The sequence below is a fragment of the Nerophis lumbriciformis genome, linkage group LG02 (genome assembly GCF_033978685.3).
Source record: "Nerophis lumbriciformis linkage group LG02, RoL_Nlum_v2.1, whole genome shotgun sequence".
Lineage (NCBI taxonomy): Eukaryota > Metazoa > Chordata > Actinopteri > Syngnathiformes > Syngnathidae > Nerophis > Nerophis lumbriciformis.
The window spans coordinates 48,329,436-48,347,500 of record NC_084549.2 but is presented as its reverse complement, the minus strand read 5'-3'; the positions used below and the strand labels follow the sequence as shown (position 1 = coordinate 48,347,500).

Sequence of the window (18,065 nt, the reverse complement as noted above, 5' to 3'; positions counted from 1 at the left end):
AATCTGACTGTGATGAAGTCAGTGCCTCACCAGCCATCAACCTCACCGCACGTCACTGATATATATATATATATAAATATATATATGTATATATATATATATATATATATATATATATATATATATATATATATATATACACGTATGTATGTATATATATATATATATATATATATATATATACACACGTATGTATGTATATATATATATATATATATATATATATATATATACACGTATGTATGTATATATATATATATATATGTATATATATATATATATATATACACATATATATATATGTATATATATATATATACACATATATATATGTATATATATATATATATAATGTGTGTGTATATATATGTGTGTGTATATGTATATATATATATATATATATATATATATATATATATATACACACACACATATATATATATATATATATATATATATATATATATATATATATATATATATATATATATATATACATATTGCTGGGTATTGTGGCCAAACAGCTAACTTTTTGTTTCATTTGACATCACATGGACAAAGATAAGACCTTCTGGAAGAAAGTTCTGTGGTCAGATGAAACAAAGATTTAACTGTTTGGCCACAATACCCAGCAATATGTTTGGAGGAGAAAAGGTGAGGCCTTTAATCCCAGGAACACCACACCTACCGTCAAGCATGGTGGTGGTACTATTATGCTCTGGGCCTGTTTTGCTGCCAATGGAACTGGTGCTTTACAGAGAGTACATGTAACCAAATATTAACATTGCTATATGTATACTTTTGACCCAGCAGATTAAGTCACATTTTCAGTAGACCCATAATAAATTCATAAAATAACCAAACTTCATGAATGTTTTTTTTCGACAAATAAGAGTTGTAGAAATTATTGGAAACTCATTATGTCCTTCACAAGTGTATGCAAACTTTTGACCATGACCATTTATATGTGTATATATATGTATTTGTGTATATTAGGGGGTGTAACGGTACACAAAAATTTCGGTTCGGTACATACCTCGGTTTAGAGGTCACGGTTCGTTTCATTTTTGGTACAGTAAGAAAACAACATAATATACATTTTTGGTTATTTATTTACCAAATTTGTAAACAATCGCATAACATACATATACACACAGGGTCCATAGCCAGGGTTAAGGTGGTCAACATATATAAAATAAAAACTAAATAAGATAAGGCTCAGAATGGTTTCTTAACAAAACCTTTCTACATATAAAGTGTTTTTTTTAATTGATTGATTGAGACTTGTATTAGTAGATTGCACCGTATAATACATATTCCGTACAATTCACCACTAAATGGTAACACCCCAATAAGTTTTTCAACTTGTTTAAGTCGGGGTCCACGTTAATAAACATTAAACTGCCTCAAGTTGTTGCTCAGATTAAATAAAATTACAAAACTTTTCTTCTAATAATAAAAAGTGCAACATTAAACAGTTTTAAGTTTCAGATTAACTTCCCCCCCCCAGCCTGGCTAACTTGGCAGTAAGAGGATATATGGGCTCATTGTTCTTCCACCATAGAAGTGGGTCAAAATCTAGTTTTTAATGCAATATGGACTTGTATCTGCTGCTATAAAAACATTTGTTATTGCTTTAGCCCTGCCTGACTCGCTGAGGAGAGGCTGCTTGAATGCGGTGGTGACGCTTCAAATGGGTTAGCATGTGTTATGAGAGTAGCGTATGTGTGCGTGTGTGGCCCCTTAATATGTGACAGCATGTGAGGTGAGTGTGTGGGAGAGCGAGGTGAGGGAGCGGTAGCTTGAGTGCGGGGAGTGGCTAGTGTTTTGTTGGATTGGCTGTGTGCAAGACCTCAATTAAGCCACGATTTGCAACTAATCGCCGGACTCGTCATTTACCCTGGAGTCTGGAGCTGTGGAGATCCACTGTCGGGTAGGGTGAAGGGTGTTGCCCCCGAGAATACATCGGCCCTGGAGGAGTGTCTCCCCTGCGTTCCTCGACTACGGTCTGGGAGCCGGAAGCAGGAAAGGTGCAACACATGTTTGACGTGTTGTCAGAAGCAGCTGCTGAACAATGTCGGCAAACCGCCGTCCTCCATTGTTGTATCGCGGAGCCAAAGTGTTCCCAAACAGGAGGTCTTAACGAGGTAGGAGGGTCTTCCAGCTCTGGCTTTTACATGTTGTCCTAGCCCGGTCGCTGCTAGTATGTGTACTCGTTCGGTACAACTCCGAACCGAACCGAAACCCCCGTATCGAAACGGTTCAATACAAATACACGTACCGTTACACCTACCTTGTTCATGGTTTTACCATATCCAAACACACAACCTGTAGCTTCAGTAAACTTTTCTGACAAGTGTGTCTGATTCTCTTTCTGCAGGAGCTGAGTGATCAGACTGGTTGCGAGTTTGACAACAATGATGTTAGATGGGTGATCACTGTTCCTGCCATCTGGAAAATGCCTGCAAAACAATTCATGAGGGAAGCTGCTTATAAGGTGAAGCTGGTTGCATGAGTGTATATGTGCGCATGTAATTGGGCTAACAAACACTGAGACAAACACAAGCATACATGCATTTCCGCAAGTGAGCCAACTGTACCTCAATCGCTTCACCACAGTTACATTTCCCAATTTTTCTAAAATAATCGTTATATAAAGATTTTAAAATTAGCTTTGCTTTTAATATGATTTGTTTTTCAATGGTAAATGGCAAATGGGTTATACTTGTATAACGCTTTTCTGCCTTCAAGGTACTCAAAGCACTTTGACACTATTTCCACATTCACCCATTCACACACACATTCACACACTGATGGCAGGAGCTGCCAGGCAAGACCCTAGCCACGACTCATCAGGAGCAAGGGTGAAGTGTCTTGCTCAAGGACACAACGGACATGACGAGGTTGGTAGAAGGTGGGGATTGAACCAGGAACCCTCAGGTTGCTGGCACGGCCACTCTCCCAACTGCGCCACGCCGTCCCCAATGAATATCTTTGCCTAGTTTTTCCCCATCGTATATGTTCTTGGTTATTGTATCTCCAAATATCACGTGCAACAAAAGTCTGTTTGCCCGCAAATCATTCCGTGGAATGCATTGTATAAACAAAGAATTGCATTCAGTCGCTGTACTTTTTTCATTGAGTACGACTGCAAAAGAAAATTGTGAGTGTCAACACTTTGATAAAGAAGGTGACAAACACTATTGAATTAAAAAAAATAACCCGTAGCAAAGTACAAACGTGATCTGCCTGTGCCCTACCCCCACCCCCATTCTCCACTCATCACGGTCTTCACCAACAAGACTGTTCAATAAAGTAAAAGTAATGTTGGGTCATTTATACAATTCATGTATCGTGTTTCACATAATTTTCTGCATGTAAAATGATCAATCCTTATAATTGTTTTGTGTTCATATTTTTGTTGTTTGAAACAGACTAATTGGATATTATTTCTTATGGTAAAGTTGTTTTGTTACCACAGTACATCGTTTATTTAATAATTGACCAATGTAGACACCTTTTCTGTATGAATAATATCCTTCAATAATGTGTTCTGTAATGTATGTTGAGATACAGTACTACAGTATGCGTCCTCTGCAGTGGACACTTGTATTTTGCATGACAGGGCATTTTTTTCTGAAATGTGTAACTCTGGCAAAAGAAATAGACCAAAAATAAATATTCACTGGAGAGGCTGCTAGTTCTCAGGAGATTATAAAACAAATTAAATAGTATCAACTTGACCATCACGGGGCCCAACTAGGGCTGGGCGATAAATCGATATACGCGATATATCGTGGGTTTGTCTCTGTGCGATATAGAAAATGACTTATCGTGATATTCGAGTATACGTTCTCACGCAGTTGCTTTTAGCTGCTGGCATTACACTACAGGCTCTCCTCGCTCTTTCCTGTGTCTCCTTCTCTCAAGTGCACCTTCTTACACACGTCACATACTGTCACGACATACGTCACATACGTATACGCCTTCGCGCAGCAAAGAGGTAGCAGCATGGGTAACGTTAGCTGTGATGCTAGTGGTAATACGAGAGAAAGAAGGTGCGAATCTGGAAACAAATGAAGGAATAATTAATTCCCCCAAAAAACAGCAGGTGGTCCATTGTCTGGCAGTTGTTTTGGCTTCAAGTTTGAATATCTCGAACAGACAACCGTAATTTTTCAAGTGTGGGTCGAAAGCGTTGCTATAAAAAGTAGCATTACTGCTAATATGTAGCATCATTTGAAAAGTCACCCGCTCGAGAATGAACAGTGCTTACTCCGCACGTCAACATCTCCGTTCGGTGCCACACCAACAAAAAGCAGAGGCAACCATTTCCACATCAACACCGTATGAAAAAAAAAAAAAAAACACATAAGGAGATAACGTCCGCCGGAACCTACCACATAGCGAAGGACGTACACAATTTGATTTCCTATTATGCAGCTAATTTTTATTTGACAGTTATTGAAATATCTTTTGTGACATCATGCACAAAAGTGCACTTTATTTGTTTTAAACTATTGTAGTGGCATTTTGTACAAAAAGTGCACTTTAATTTAGTGTTGTTTTGATTTGTCATCTTGAAGACATCATGCACAAAAGTGCAATAATAGCTTGTTTTAAAATGTCTCTGACAATCTTGCACGTTCTGTTTTGAAATTACATGAATGTTTGTGCCACTGCTAAATAACTGTTTAATAAATACAGTTTTGGTAAATTGACTTAGTTGTGATTTCCCTCTCTGCATGAAAGTTTAAAATGAGCATATATTAATGCAGTATGAACAAGAATGTTTTAATGTAGACACATAGAATCATCATACTGCTGTGATTATATGCATCAAGTGTTCATTCAAGGCTAAGGCAAAATATTGCGATATATATCGTGTATCGCGATATGGCCTAAAAACATTGAGATATTAAAAAAAGGCCATATCGCCCAGCCCGAGGCCCAACTCATGGCAAAGAAAAGCATCCGCCATCGATTCAAAGGGCCTTAAAAAATAGTCACCTTTTCCTTTTCTTTTGTGAGTTTGTTGCTAGTCAAACTATCACAACTCTAAATCAGTGTAACTGCCTCTTTGACTGACTGGCGTGTTTTAAGATGCTCCCTCCTAACCATTAGCTCCTAACCATTAGTGTGTGCTCTGCTTCAAATAAGACTGCAGGAGTCGAAAAGAGCGCAGAGTAGATTAACAGAAGAACATCTTCATTTACTCCAATGCACTAGAAAATAAATGTACATTTTAGAGATGCGCATTCTTCTTTTTTTTTAAGCCAATACTGATAATGCTGCATGTGAAAACGTGTTTTGCAGTATTGTCAATACCGAATACTCTACAACACTTTTTCCTCGACAAGCCGTGTCAATTCAAGAAGAACGCCTGCCGTCTTAAAAAAATGATCCAGTATTTCAATATATTTATTCATTTGTAGACGCTTGTCACAAATCCGAATTTGCCACTTCTGCTCTGCCCTCACTCATAAACACATTGTAATGGAAGTGTGGCAGTGTAGCATAAGTGTAGGTGTGGCGTAAATCTGTTCCACAACACACCAATGCGCCAGGTTTGCCAGAGAATAAGACACAACAAAAATTATCTATGATGTACTTTAGCTTCTTTGTGGATTTATTTAGTGAGTATAGGTACATATTAAAAGTGAAAGATTGGTGCATATTGTGTCATGCATTTATTTGCTTTTCAAATAAGTGCGGTCATGAAAGTCGTCGCCATGCGATTGAGAGCAGTGATACGCCACCACAAGCCTAGGGAGTGTGCATTGTCATAGCATGAAGAAAAACCTCCAGAATTGCACAAAACAACCTTTATCACTCCCTTAAGTGCTGAGAAAACACAGTTAAGAGACACTCTTCTGTAGTTTGTCGACACTTTGAACACCACTGCTTTAATAATTTCACCTGGAAATCAAAGTGCGGCTAGGAGCCCATTACCTGCAGCTTTATTTTTAAAGCATATTGTAGAAAAAACCCCAGCAAAAATGTAAAAATAAAGCAAAAAGGCATAACGTAATGAGAAAAGGCTGCGATGTTGATACTTATAATGAATAAAATCACAAAGATTTGTTACAAATATACAGTACATTCATACATACATACATACATACATACTAGGGATGTAACGGTAAATGGTATAATGATAAAACGCGGTAAAATTCAGGAAGGTTAGTAATACCGTTTACATTTTTAATTACCAGTACCAAAATAATGGTGTCGTTACAACTGTAGGTGGGACGTATGTGCAAACGTAACTATGTAGTCACTTACGTGCCTACATAGTTAAACTATGAAATGATGTAGCACGTGGTGTCCCAATTTCTAGGGGAATATTAAATAAATAAATGATAAATGGGTTATACTTGTATAGCGCTTTTCTACCTTCAAGGTACTCAAAGCGCTTTGACACTACTTCCACATTTACCCATTCACACACACATTCACACACTGATGGAGGGAGCTGCCATGCAAGGCGCTACCAGCACCCATCAGGAGCAAGGGTGAAGTGTCTTGCTCAGGACACAACGGACATGACGAGGTTGGTACTAGGTGGGGCTTGAACCAGGGACCCTTGGGTTGCGCACGGCCACTCTCCCACTGCGCCACGCCGTCCCAAAAGCTCTACGCCATTTTAATTAATTTCGAGGCTGTAGTGGTAGTGGGTGAAGGCTAGTGGTAGTGAGTAAGGGCTAGTGGTAGTGAGTGAGAGGGTGTATTGGGATTGGGCCAAAGTCTTTAGTTTGTTTACAGGGATGCTCACTCCTCCTTTATTTAACTGCAAACTGCATCAGTGTTAAAATAACATCAATATTAGCTATAATGTTTTGTCATTGAATTGACCGCAGGCTGTGAAGATTCTGTATTCGATGTGAGCGGTATCACTCCTGTTTATTTTTGTTGGCCAACAAAACTATGAACACTATTTTTATTTATATGTGTTGTGTACAGAGAAGGGAAGGAGGCGACAACAAAGACAGAACTGCGGTTTACAAGGTTTATTAAAACCCTTGATGATTACGTGGCGTGTGTATGCTACCCTAAGTGAATGGGTGTAGGCTATGTGTATAATTAATAGTGTAAATTTTACCAGGGGTTGTTGTCTGTGAGTGTTGGATGTATCCTTCGTCGAATCAAGGGGGGGGGGCAAGGCGAAGAGGCAGTCCGTAAACAGGCAAGGGGTCGAGGGTAGGAGCGAGGCAGCGTAGTTCGTGTCCAAGCAGGGGTCGAGGATCGAGGAAGGCAGTCAGGAATCCGGATGGATGTCGAGAGGCAAAACACGATCACGGATGACAGGGAAGTCACTGCGGGAGACACAAGGGACATGAACAAGGGAGACAGGGAGAGAGCAAAAAGAAGGCGAGCAAAGCACATGGGAGGGAATGCCAGGCGTGATGCTTACTGGGAAGATGAGCGACATTCTGGCAAAGGTTCCTCGGGTCCGCTGGTCTTTATGCCGCTCTCTCTCATCAGGTCCAGGTGCGCTGATTAGTGATTGTCTACTGGCTTGTTGATGCGTGGGCTTGCTGCGCTCAGCGCGAGCAGGGGCGTGTCTGAGTGCACTGCCAGCTGAGGTGCCGTTAGCTCCGGCTGCCGAGGAAACGCAGGTTCGAGTCTGCGCCGTGACAGTACCCCCCCTTTTGCGAGGCCCCCGACGAGCGCCGGGGAGCATCAGGATTGGCACGGTAGAAATCCTCGAGAAGTGAGGGATCAGCAAGATAGGAGCCTGGTACCCAAGATCTGTCTTCTGGTCTATATCCCCTCCCAGTCGATTTATGATAGACATGATGGAGAAAGGACCATCGTAACGTGGTGCCAATTTTCTTGATGGTACCTGGAGGCTGAGGTCCTTAGTGAGTAACATCACTTGTTGTCCTGGCCGATAGGACGGGGCTAGAATGCGATGACAGTTGGCGTTGTGGCACATCTTCTCGGATGCCCTCTCCAAGGCCGCACGAGCGGCTCTCCACACCCTCTGACACCGCCTAATATGAGCCCTGGTCGAGGGCACAGCGATTTTCAGTTCCTGTTGGGGAAACAAGGGGGGTTGATAACCCAATGAGCACTCAAATGGAGATGTACCAGTAGCGGAGCTCTTCAATGAGTTATAGGAAAACACCACCCAAGGCAGAAACTTGCTCCAGGACGTGGTTTCACGACTGGCGACGCAGCGGAGCATGGTCTCCAAGCTTTGATTCGCCCTCTCAGCCTGCCCGTTGCTCTGGGGATGGTATCCTGATGTGAGGCTGACCGAGGCCCCAATTCCCTTGCATATTTGTGACGTAAACAGAGGGCCTCGGTCAGACGATGTTCATCGGGATACCATGTTGCTTGACGACGTGCAGCGTAAGGAGATCAGAAGTCTCTGAGGCAGAAGGTAACTTGCGCAGCGGAAAGAAGTGGGCTGCTTTGGAGAAGCGGTCAACAATCATTAAGATGGTGGTGTTACCTCTGGAGGCTGGGAATCCCGTGACGAAATCCAGGGTGATGTGTGACCAAGGACGGGCGGGAATGGAGACCAGCAAGGAGGCCTTTGTGACGTCTTACTATGGGCACAAGTAGAACAAGCAGCGATGAACTCACGAGTGTCCTTGGCCATGGATGGCCACCAAAAATGTCTTCGCAGCAGGGATAGGGATCGTTGAAAGCCTGGATGGCAAGAGAACAAGCCCCCAATCCAGTAACCTGGGTATAGCTCCCGATGAACAAAAAGCGTGTTGGGTGGTCCACCTCCCGGTCCTGGATTGAAGCGCAGCGCAGATTTGACCAGGTCCTCCACTTTCCACGACACCATCCCCACGATGCGAGTGGGAGGAAGGATGGGTTCCGCCACTGACGGACAGGTGGGTTCTTTCACGAACAATTGGGATAGTGCGTCAGCCTTAGCGTTCTTAGAACCTGGCCTGAAAGAGAGCACGTAATTGAAGCGGTAGAAAAACTGCTGCCACCTTGCCTGGCGGTTGTTGAGTCTCTTGGCAGATCGGATGTGCAGAAGGTTGCTGTGGTCGGTCAGGATCTGGAACTGGTGTCTAGGTCCTTTCAGCCGGGCCTCGTGGACCGCCAATAATTCCCTATTCCCTATGCCTAGAGAAAAAGGCAACAGGGTGAATCAAATTGTCATTCTTAGACCGTTGTGAGAGGATCGCCCCAATCCTAGAGTCTGAGGCGTCCACCTCCGCCAGGAAAGCACTGTCTAAGTCGGGGTGGACGAGGACGGGGGCAGAAACGAAGTGCTCCTTTAAGTCCTCGAAGGCCTTCCTAGCCAAAAGAGTCCAAACAAATGGCACGTTATGTGAAGTGAGGGAATGGAGCGGTGCAGCAACCCTACTGAAGTCCCGAATGAATCGTCGGTAGAAGCCGGCGAAGCCGAGGAATCTTCGAAATTCCGTCCTGGTAGTCGGTTGAGGCCACTCTACCACGGCCTCCACCTTCTTCGGGTCGGGTCTTATGGGGCTCTTCTCGACCACAAACCCCAGGAACTCCACTGAAGAGGAGTGGAAGCTGCACTTCTCTGCCTTCACGAATAGGCGATTTTCCAGGAGACGTTGCAGGACACGCCGGACATGTTGCTGGTGGTCGGAGAGGTTACAAGAGAAAATCAGAATTTCGTCAAGGTATACCACCATGAATTTGTCCAGCATGTCCCGGAGGATGTCGTTGACAAGTGTTTGAAATACTGCAGGTGCGTTGGTAAGTCCAAAAGGCATTACCCGGTACTCGTAATGCCCCATATGGGTGTTGAAGGCCATCTTCCACTCGTCTCCCTCTCTGATCCGTACCAGGTGATAGGCATTACGGAGATCCAATTTTGTTAAGATGGTAGCAGGTGCCAAGGGCTCAAAAGAGTTGAGTAGCGGAAGAGGGTACTTGTTCTTGATGGTGATGTTGTTTAGGTGACAGTAATCAATGCAGGGACGAAGGGACCCGTCCTTCCTGCCCACGAAAAAGAATCCTGCCGCCACTGGAGACCTGGACGGGGTAATGATGCCCGAGGCAAAGCCCTCCGTGATGTAGTTCTTCATTGCCTCCTTCTCCAGAAGTGACAAATTGTAAAGGGGCGGTATAGCTCGGTTGGTAGAGTGGCCGTGCCAGCAACTTGAGTGTTCCTGGTTCGATCCCCGCTTCCGCCATCCTAGTCACTGCCGTTGTGTCCTTGGGAAAGACACTTTACCCACCTGCTCCCAGTGCCACCCACACTGGTTTAAATGTAACTTAGATATTGGGTTTCACCATGTAAAAGCGCTTTGAGTCACTAGAGAAAAAGCGCTATATAAATATAATTCACTTAACTTCACTTAAGGGCGGATGGAAGGCAGGGTAGCGTCAGGGAGTAGCTCAATGGCACAGTCGTAGGGTCTATGAGGGGGTAGTCCCTGTGCACGTACCTTGCTGAAGACCTCGGCTAAGTCATGGTAGCAAGCAGGAACCAGGAATAGATCGGTCTGGGGAGTCGTGGTAGTAGAGCGATGGACCGAAGGAGACGCTCACCTGAGACAGTTGGCCATGCAGGGTGTGCTCCAAGCCCGGATCCTGCCCGAAGTCCAGGAGATATGGGGGTCGTGGTGACGAAGCCAAGATCTCCCAAGGACAAGTGGGGCTACTGGAGCTTCCAGCACCCATAGGCTGATGGTCTCTCTGTGGTTCCCGGAAATGGTCATGGAAAGGGAATCCGTGCTGTACTTGATGGGGCCCAACGGACGTCCATCCAGGGCTTGTGCAGGAAGTGTCTTGTCCAGGGAGATCAGGGAATGCCCATCTGCCGGGCGAACTCGTAGTCCAAAAATGCCTCCACTTGTATGCTCCTCTTGTCGCAGGCCAGAGTAGCGGGTAGCAGGATGTCGGGGTTTTCTTCCTTAAGGGGAAATAAGGTATGGCTCACCAGGATCCCCTCTGCTGGTGAGCCTGATCTTTTGGTCTCCCCGGACAATTATACCGGACATGTCCGGCAAGACCCCAGTAGAGGCAGAGGCGCTGCCTGTACCTCCTCTCCCTTTCCTCTATGGGCAACCGTGTCCTCCCCAACTGCATGGGCTCAGGGGTTGCCATTGTGGTAGTAGGGGAACGGTATGGTTCAGCCTCTGCCTTGAAAGTGGGCAGAGGTTGACTCCTAGAGGCGGCTCCCTGGGCTCGCTTTGTTGCACGCTCAGAAAGTCTTAGGTCAAATTGGAGGGCCAATTCGATGAGGCCCCTGCAGGAAGTGGGTCTGTCTCTCAGCAGACCGTCCTTAATCTCCTCAGAGAGGCCGCGATGGAAAGCGTTTTGGAGCGCCCGGACATCCCAACCGCTCTACGCCACCAGGGTCCGGAATTCCAGGGTGTAGGCTGCCACAGAGCGTGAGCCCTACGTGATGGAGTGCAGACGTCCGGCCGCGTCCACCCAATCCTTGGGGTGGTCGAAGACGGCCCGAAACTCAGCACAGAACACAGAGTAGTCTGAGGTTTTTTTTAGATTAAATAGATTTATTGGTCCCCGTAGGGAAATTCATTTTCACTGCCGTACATTTAAACAATAGACATTACATATCACAAATCAAAAATAACAAAAATACATCATACATGACAAACACATTTATGGGCTTGTCAGACAGGTCGGCCGGGCCTGCTGTTAAGGGCGGCAATAGCTGCAGGGATCAGGCTTTTCCTGAGGCGGTCCCTCCGGAATTTGATGGTTCTGTACCTGTGCCCTGATGGTAGTGGGATGATGTATTGGTGTAGTGGGTGAGTGATATCTTGGACTATTGTGTTTGCCAGTCGAGTGATGGACCTGTGGTTTGAATCTGAAATGTTGGGAGTTGAGACCCACGGTCCTGTCGACGGCGGCAGTAGCCCACTTGAGTGCCGGTCCGGAAAGCGAAGCAAAAATGAAGGCAATCTTGGCTCCATCGGTGGAATAGCGGGAGGGCTGGTGACGAAAAATGAGGTCACACTGTACCAGAAAACCCCTGCACAGTTGAAAGTCTCCCTCAAAGAGTCTAGGGCTGGCAATCCTGGGTTCCCGTTCCAGACTGCTGTGTTTGGGTCCCCGGACTTGAGAAGCATGTGGGGGTGCCACGGGTCCAGGACTGGACCCCGGCATAGGCTGTCCAGCCTAGTATGCAGTCGGGAAAATGCTCTCTCCAGGTTGTCCTCAAGGGCAGAAAAACTAACCGGATGTTCGCTCACGACGGAGCTAAGGATAGCCAGGTCAGAAATTCTGGACGGCCGGGACTGGGGCTTGCCATTGTCGCCTGGTTCCGACATGTCGTGGCCAGAACGTACCGTTGTGTACACAGAAGGGAAGGAGGCGACAACCAAGGCAGAACTGTGGTTTACAAGGTTTATTAAAACCTTTGATGATTACGTGGCGTGTGTATGCTACCCTAAGTGAATGGGTGTAGGCTATGTGTATAACTAATAGTGTAAATGTTACCAGGGGTTGTTGTCTATGAGTGTTGGATGTATCCTTCGTCGAATCAAGGGGGCGGGGGGCAAGGCGAAGAGGCAGTCCGTAAACAGGCAAGGGGTCAAGGGTAGGAGCGAGGCAGCGTAGTCCGTGTCCGAGCAGGGGTCGAGGATCGAGGAAGACAGTCAGGAATTCGGATGGATGTTGAGAGGCAAAACACAATCACAGATGACAGGGAAGTCATTGCAGGAGACACGGAGAGAGCAAAGAGAAGGCGAGCAAAGCACAGAGGAGGGAATACCAGACGTGATGTAGCCAGGGACTGCAGATGGAAATGAGTTATTTAGCTATAATCTGGTACAGAACATATCTGTCTTTAAGATTAATGTTTCTGTGCATTGTCCCTTCAAATAAAGACTAAACTAACTTACTGGGAAGATGAGCAACATTCTGGCAAAGATTCCTCGGGTCCGCTGGTCTTTATGCCGCTCTCTCTCATCAGGTCCAGGTGTGCTGATTAGTGATTGTCTGCAGGCTTGTTGCTGCGTGGGCGTGCTGCGCTCAGCGCGAGCAGGGGCGTGTCTGAGCGCGCTGCCAGTGGAGGTGCCGGCAGCTCCAGCTGCCGAGGAAACGCAGGTTCGAGTCTGCGCCGTGACAATATGGATAAAAAGTGAAATTACGTCTTATGACCATCAGGTGCCCCCTTGCAAAAGTCTTAGATTTGTTTTTATTTTTTTTTATCTCTATACAGTGCTTTTTTGCAAAATTTTCACATTTATTTGATTTATTTGTTGTTGTTTTTTTCTGCCATATTACCTGTTTATGATGATTGTGTTGCTTTCATATTCACTTTAAATTTTTACTTGAGGTCCATGAAACAGTGTTCTTATCTACAATAATGTTTCTTCTACAAAGGGAATCATTTTGAATGTGTTTGTGTTTTTTTAAATAAAACTTGGTTAAAAGATTTCAGTTTAAGTAATTTTTGAAAATGTTGAGCACATTTAAAAATACCGCGATAATGATAACCGTGATAATTTTGGTCACAATAACCGTGATAAAAATGTCCAGACCGTGACATCCCTAAACACATACATACACGCATACCGGTATGCACTAGAGATGTAAATCTTTTTTTTGAAACAATTTGATTCGCATGTCGATACATGGGTTACGATGCGATTCAAAATTATTTATAAAACAAAACTTTTTAATGCGATTTGCTTTAGTGTATAAACGATTAAATAACATTCAATATGGTGTAGGAACATTTCGATTCTATGGTTAACATTTGTTGATGGACACATGTTTTACACCACAAAATAACATAAGCATTCTGTTAGGACCTTGGCACCAAGCGCTCAGACGAGATCTGTCCAAACTAAGTCTATGTGCATGAACTGATGAAAACTACTCCGATGAGAGGCTAAGGGCCAATACACCCCCTTGCCCTACTTTTTTATCCCTATTTACATTTTGCGCATTCCCGTGAAGGTAGTGTGTCCCAATAAATCTTTGTATGTAGGCGTAGTGGGCATAAGGGGTAGGGAGTATGAATGTAGCCCCTCAGAGTGAGGCATTTCAGATGCTGACTCGCTCAGGTTGGAGCAGAGAAAATTCTACAATTTCTGCATTAGTTACACGTTAGTTTGTAACGTTAGCCAGCTCGTTAGGCTAAAATACCAAATGATAATACTAAAATACTAATACTATAAGCTTGCGAATGTGAAAACATTAATGCTACATGCCTTCAAAAAATTCAATATTGGGCATGATAACCGCTTTATGTGTCTACACTCGATTAACCTAAAGATTCAAAACTGAACCTTATCGATTGAGGGGGCTGTAACCGGCGTAGCCAAACCGGCCACTTCTCAAACTGGATATCTGGTGGCATCCGTTTATCGTTAACAACCCTAATACACACATACATACAAAACCCAAAACCAGTGAAGTTGGCACGTTATGTAAATTGTAAATACAAACAGAATACAGTGATTTGCAAATCCTTTTCAACCTATATTCAATTGAATACACTGCAAAGACAAGATACTCAACGTTCCAATTGATAAACTTCGTTATTTTTGCAAATATTAGCTCATTTGGAATTTGATACCTGCAACATGTTTCAAAAAAGCTGGCACAAGTGGCAAAAAAGACTGAGAAAGTTGAGGAATGCTCATCAGACACTTATTTGGAACATCCCACAGGTGAACATGCGAATGGGAACAGGTCGGTGCCCTGATTGGGTATAAAAGCAGCTTCCATGAAATGCTCAGTCATTCACAAACAAGGATGAGGCAAGGGTCACCACTTTGTGAACAAATGCGTGAGCAAATTGTCGAACAGCTTAAGAACAATATTTCTCAACAAGCTATTGCAAAGAATTTAAGAATTTCACGAACCACTGTCCGTAATATCATCAAAAGGTTCAGAGAATCTGGAGAAATCACTGCACGTAAGCAGCAAGGTCGAAAACCAACATTGAATGCCCGTGCCCGTGACCTTCGATTCCGTGACCTTCGATCTGCATCAACAACCAACATCAGTTTGTAAAGGATATCACCACATGGGCTCAGGAACACTTCAGAAAACCACTGTCAGTAACTACAGTTTGTCGCTACATCTCTAAGTGCAAGTTAAAACTACTTTGCTAAGTAAAAGCCATTTATCAACAACACCCAGAAACATAGTTTCTGAGAATTTGGCAGTACATCCAATCGGCCTCACAACCGCAGACCAAGTGTAACCACACCAGCCCAGGACCTCCGCATCCAGCAGGTGCACCTCAATCATTGTCTGAGACCAGCCACCCGGACAGCTGCTGCAACAATTAGTTTGCATGACCAAAACATTTCTGCACAAACTGTGAGAAACCATCTCAGGGTATCTCATCTGTATGCTCGTTGTCTTCATCGGGGTCTTGACCTGACTGCAGTTTGTCGTTGTAACCGACTTGAGTGGGAAAATGCTCACATTCGATGGCGTCTGGCATGTTGGAGAGGTGTCCTCCTAATGGATGAATCCCGGTTTTCACTGTTCAGGGCAGATGGCAGACAGCGTGTGTGGTGTCGTTTGGAAGAGCAGATTGCTGATGTCAACGTTGTGTATCGAGGGGCCCATGGTGGAGGTGGGGTTATGGTATGGGCAGGCGTAAGTTATGGTGTTCAACAACACAAGTACATTTTATTGATGGCATTTTGAATGCACAGAGGTACCGCGACAAGATCCTGAGGCCCATTGTTGTGCCATTCACCCGGGACCCATGTTGCAAGGATCTGTACACAATTCTTGGAAGCTGAAACATATTCAATTACACTCATGCAAATACCCACATCACATAAAACATAATCTATTCATACCATAACAATGTAAAATGATAATATAATCTCCAACTATTTTTCCCCAGTCTTTCTTTCCTTCATTTTGTAATCTAATTATTCATCACAGTTATGTATTGTTGTATTTAAAGCAATCGTAATTGTGATGATACATGTAAATATTGTTATTCATCAATATTGTTATTTTATTGGTATTGTGTCAATTTTAGTACATCAATGTTCATTGACGTTAAGCAACAAAATACATATCCCACTCTATTTTCTAAAGTAAATCTGTACAGCAGATATAGACATTTACATCAACAATGTGATTTGCCTGAGTGACTGGACAGGACAGATTATTTTAAAAGTATGTTTTTTAAATGTATATTATAGCATGTTTTTGCCTATTTCACTACAAATCACATTACACACTACCACCATATTTAAATGATATAAAGAACAATAATAAATACTTAACATTTTGAAACACTTAAATAGAGTAGTGAATTGTTAAGTACAAGGGTTCCGTTTTTTTGTATTGTTGTAGAAATTCATAGTTGTCTGTATCAATCACTGAAATTCTGGTATCGTGAAAAATCTAGTTTCAATATATTGTTCTGCCTGTAACTAGTCTCCTATTTCTCTTTTTACAATATTATTATTATTATTATGGAAGTACAAATGAAACCAATGTAACCAAGAAACATCAGAACACAGAATGTAACAGGGGACCGATCGCCTTTTCCGTTGTTAATGTGGTGTTTGTCACATGCAAGCTCAACAGACGAATGAAATGTTGCACATTACGTTTCAAGTTTGGCTAATGGTGAGAACGTGTTTTACAGTCTTCTCTAATTGGTTGCACTGCAATTCATCTGGAAGTTCTCTTTTGCGTGCTTTGTGTTTTTTAGGATTCTGATTGGCCAATGCGTTACACTGCCCCTGCCTGTTTCCACGGTGATGTCATCCTTTTGTCCTGATGACATGCTGTGTGTGTGCGTGTGTTTTGTTAAAGAGACACACAAAGGAGGGGAATGTGTTTGATTTTCTGGGAGTAGACACAGGAAGGAAGAGGAGGGCTTTTTAGCTGTTATCAGCAATGTGAAGGCAGGGATGAAGTAGGCCAGCATGATTGTGGCCAAAATAATCACAATTATTTATATCACTATTGAAACCCGGAGTGGAACAAGCGGTAGAAAAAAGGATGGATGGATGGAAATCACGAATACTAATTATGGTTATTCTGCATTCTACTTATGGTAGTGGGGTCCCAAAGGGGTAGGAGCCCCGCAGGGTCGATGCAGAGCACCACCAGGGCCCTATTGAAGTTGCTGGGTTTTTTCTTCCATACGCTTGGACACCTTTTTGAGGCCCATAACATGAATGTAAGGTGCCCATATTTTGCAGCCGCGAAAACATTTATCATGACGGGACACACATAAAAGTTTAGGAACCCATACCTGAAAACAAACAGGAAGTCGCCCATCTTGGTTTCTGTCTGCCATTTTTCGGCAAAAAAAAGGGATTGTACTTTAACAAACTCCTCCTACGGACATTGATTAAATGACAGATACTACACATATTGGCGATAAAATGCAAACACATTTTTTCTACGCCATAAGATGTGTAAGTGGCATTGCGCCAAACTTGGCTGCAATGTTTTTTGGCCTGTTTTTGGCGTAAAAAAGGTGTCGTACTTTAAATAACTCCTCCTAGGGACTTGGGCCAAATCGGTCACGGTTAAAATTACAGATACAACACATAGAGGTGATAATATATTGCTAAACAAATTTTGCCTATGCCATAAGATATGGGCAGGGTATGGCACCAAACATTGCCCCGATGGCTTTTGGCCATTTTATACGAAACGTTAAAAATTCAGCTCCACAAACTCAGATCTTGAACCTAACTGGTAGAAATGATGATGATGATGACACCCTGTACTGCCCGATGGGTAAGTACTTGTACATACGTATTCATAGTGGGCGGAACCTGGCGGCGAAAACTGCCCCATGCCATTTTCAATCTAACTGTCATTTCTGCACTTTAGGTGATCAAAGACAAATACTAAACTGATGGGTGATGATGAATTGCAAAAATTGCAAACACACTCATGGCAGGATGTGGGGCAAACTTTGATCTGATGGCTCTCCACACAACACAAAATGTTAATAACTCAGCCCGACAAGTTCAGATCTTGGACATGGCCGCATGTGTCATGCATGCCGGCTAACAATTGGAACTATGCGGTGCAAGGGGGGCGAGAGCCCGTTCAATGCTGCTCGCAACTTGAATTAGTATTAAAGGAGCGTATCAGAATATTGAGAACGAAATAGGCACTGACACGAC

The 18,065-nt window shown here is 43.5% G+C and overlaps 1 protein-coding gene across 4 annotated transcripts in view; it reads left to right on the top strand.

The window, feature by feature from the left end:
- hspa12a (heat shock protein 12A) overlaps nt 1-18,065 on the top strand; it is a 172,835-nt gene that overhangs the window by 105,497 nt on the left and 49,273 nt on the right. For all 4 annotated transcript variants that reach the window (XM_061963892.1, XM_061963908.1, XM_061963901.1 and 1 more), the window contains exon 6: nt 2,381-2,497. In XM_061963892.1, coding sequence (XP_061819876.1) covers nt 2,381-2,497 — 117 coding nt within the window. The remainder of the gene's footprint in view (nt 1-2,380; nt 2,498-18,065) is intronic.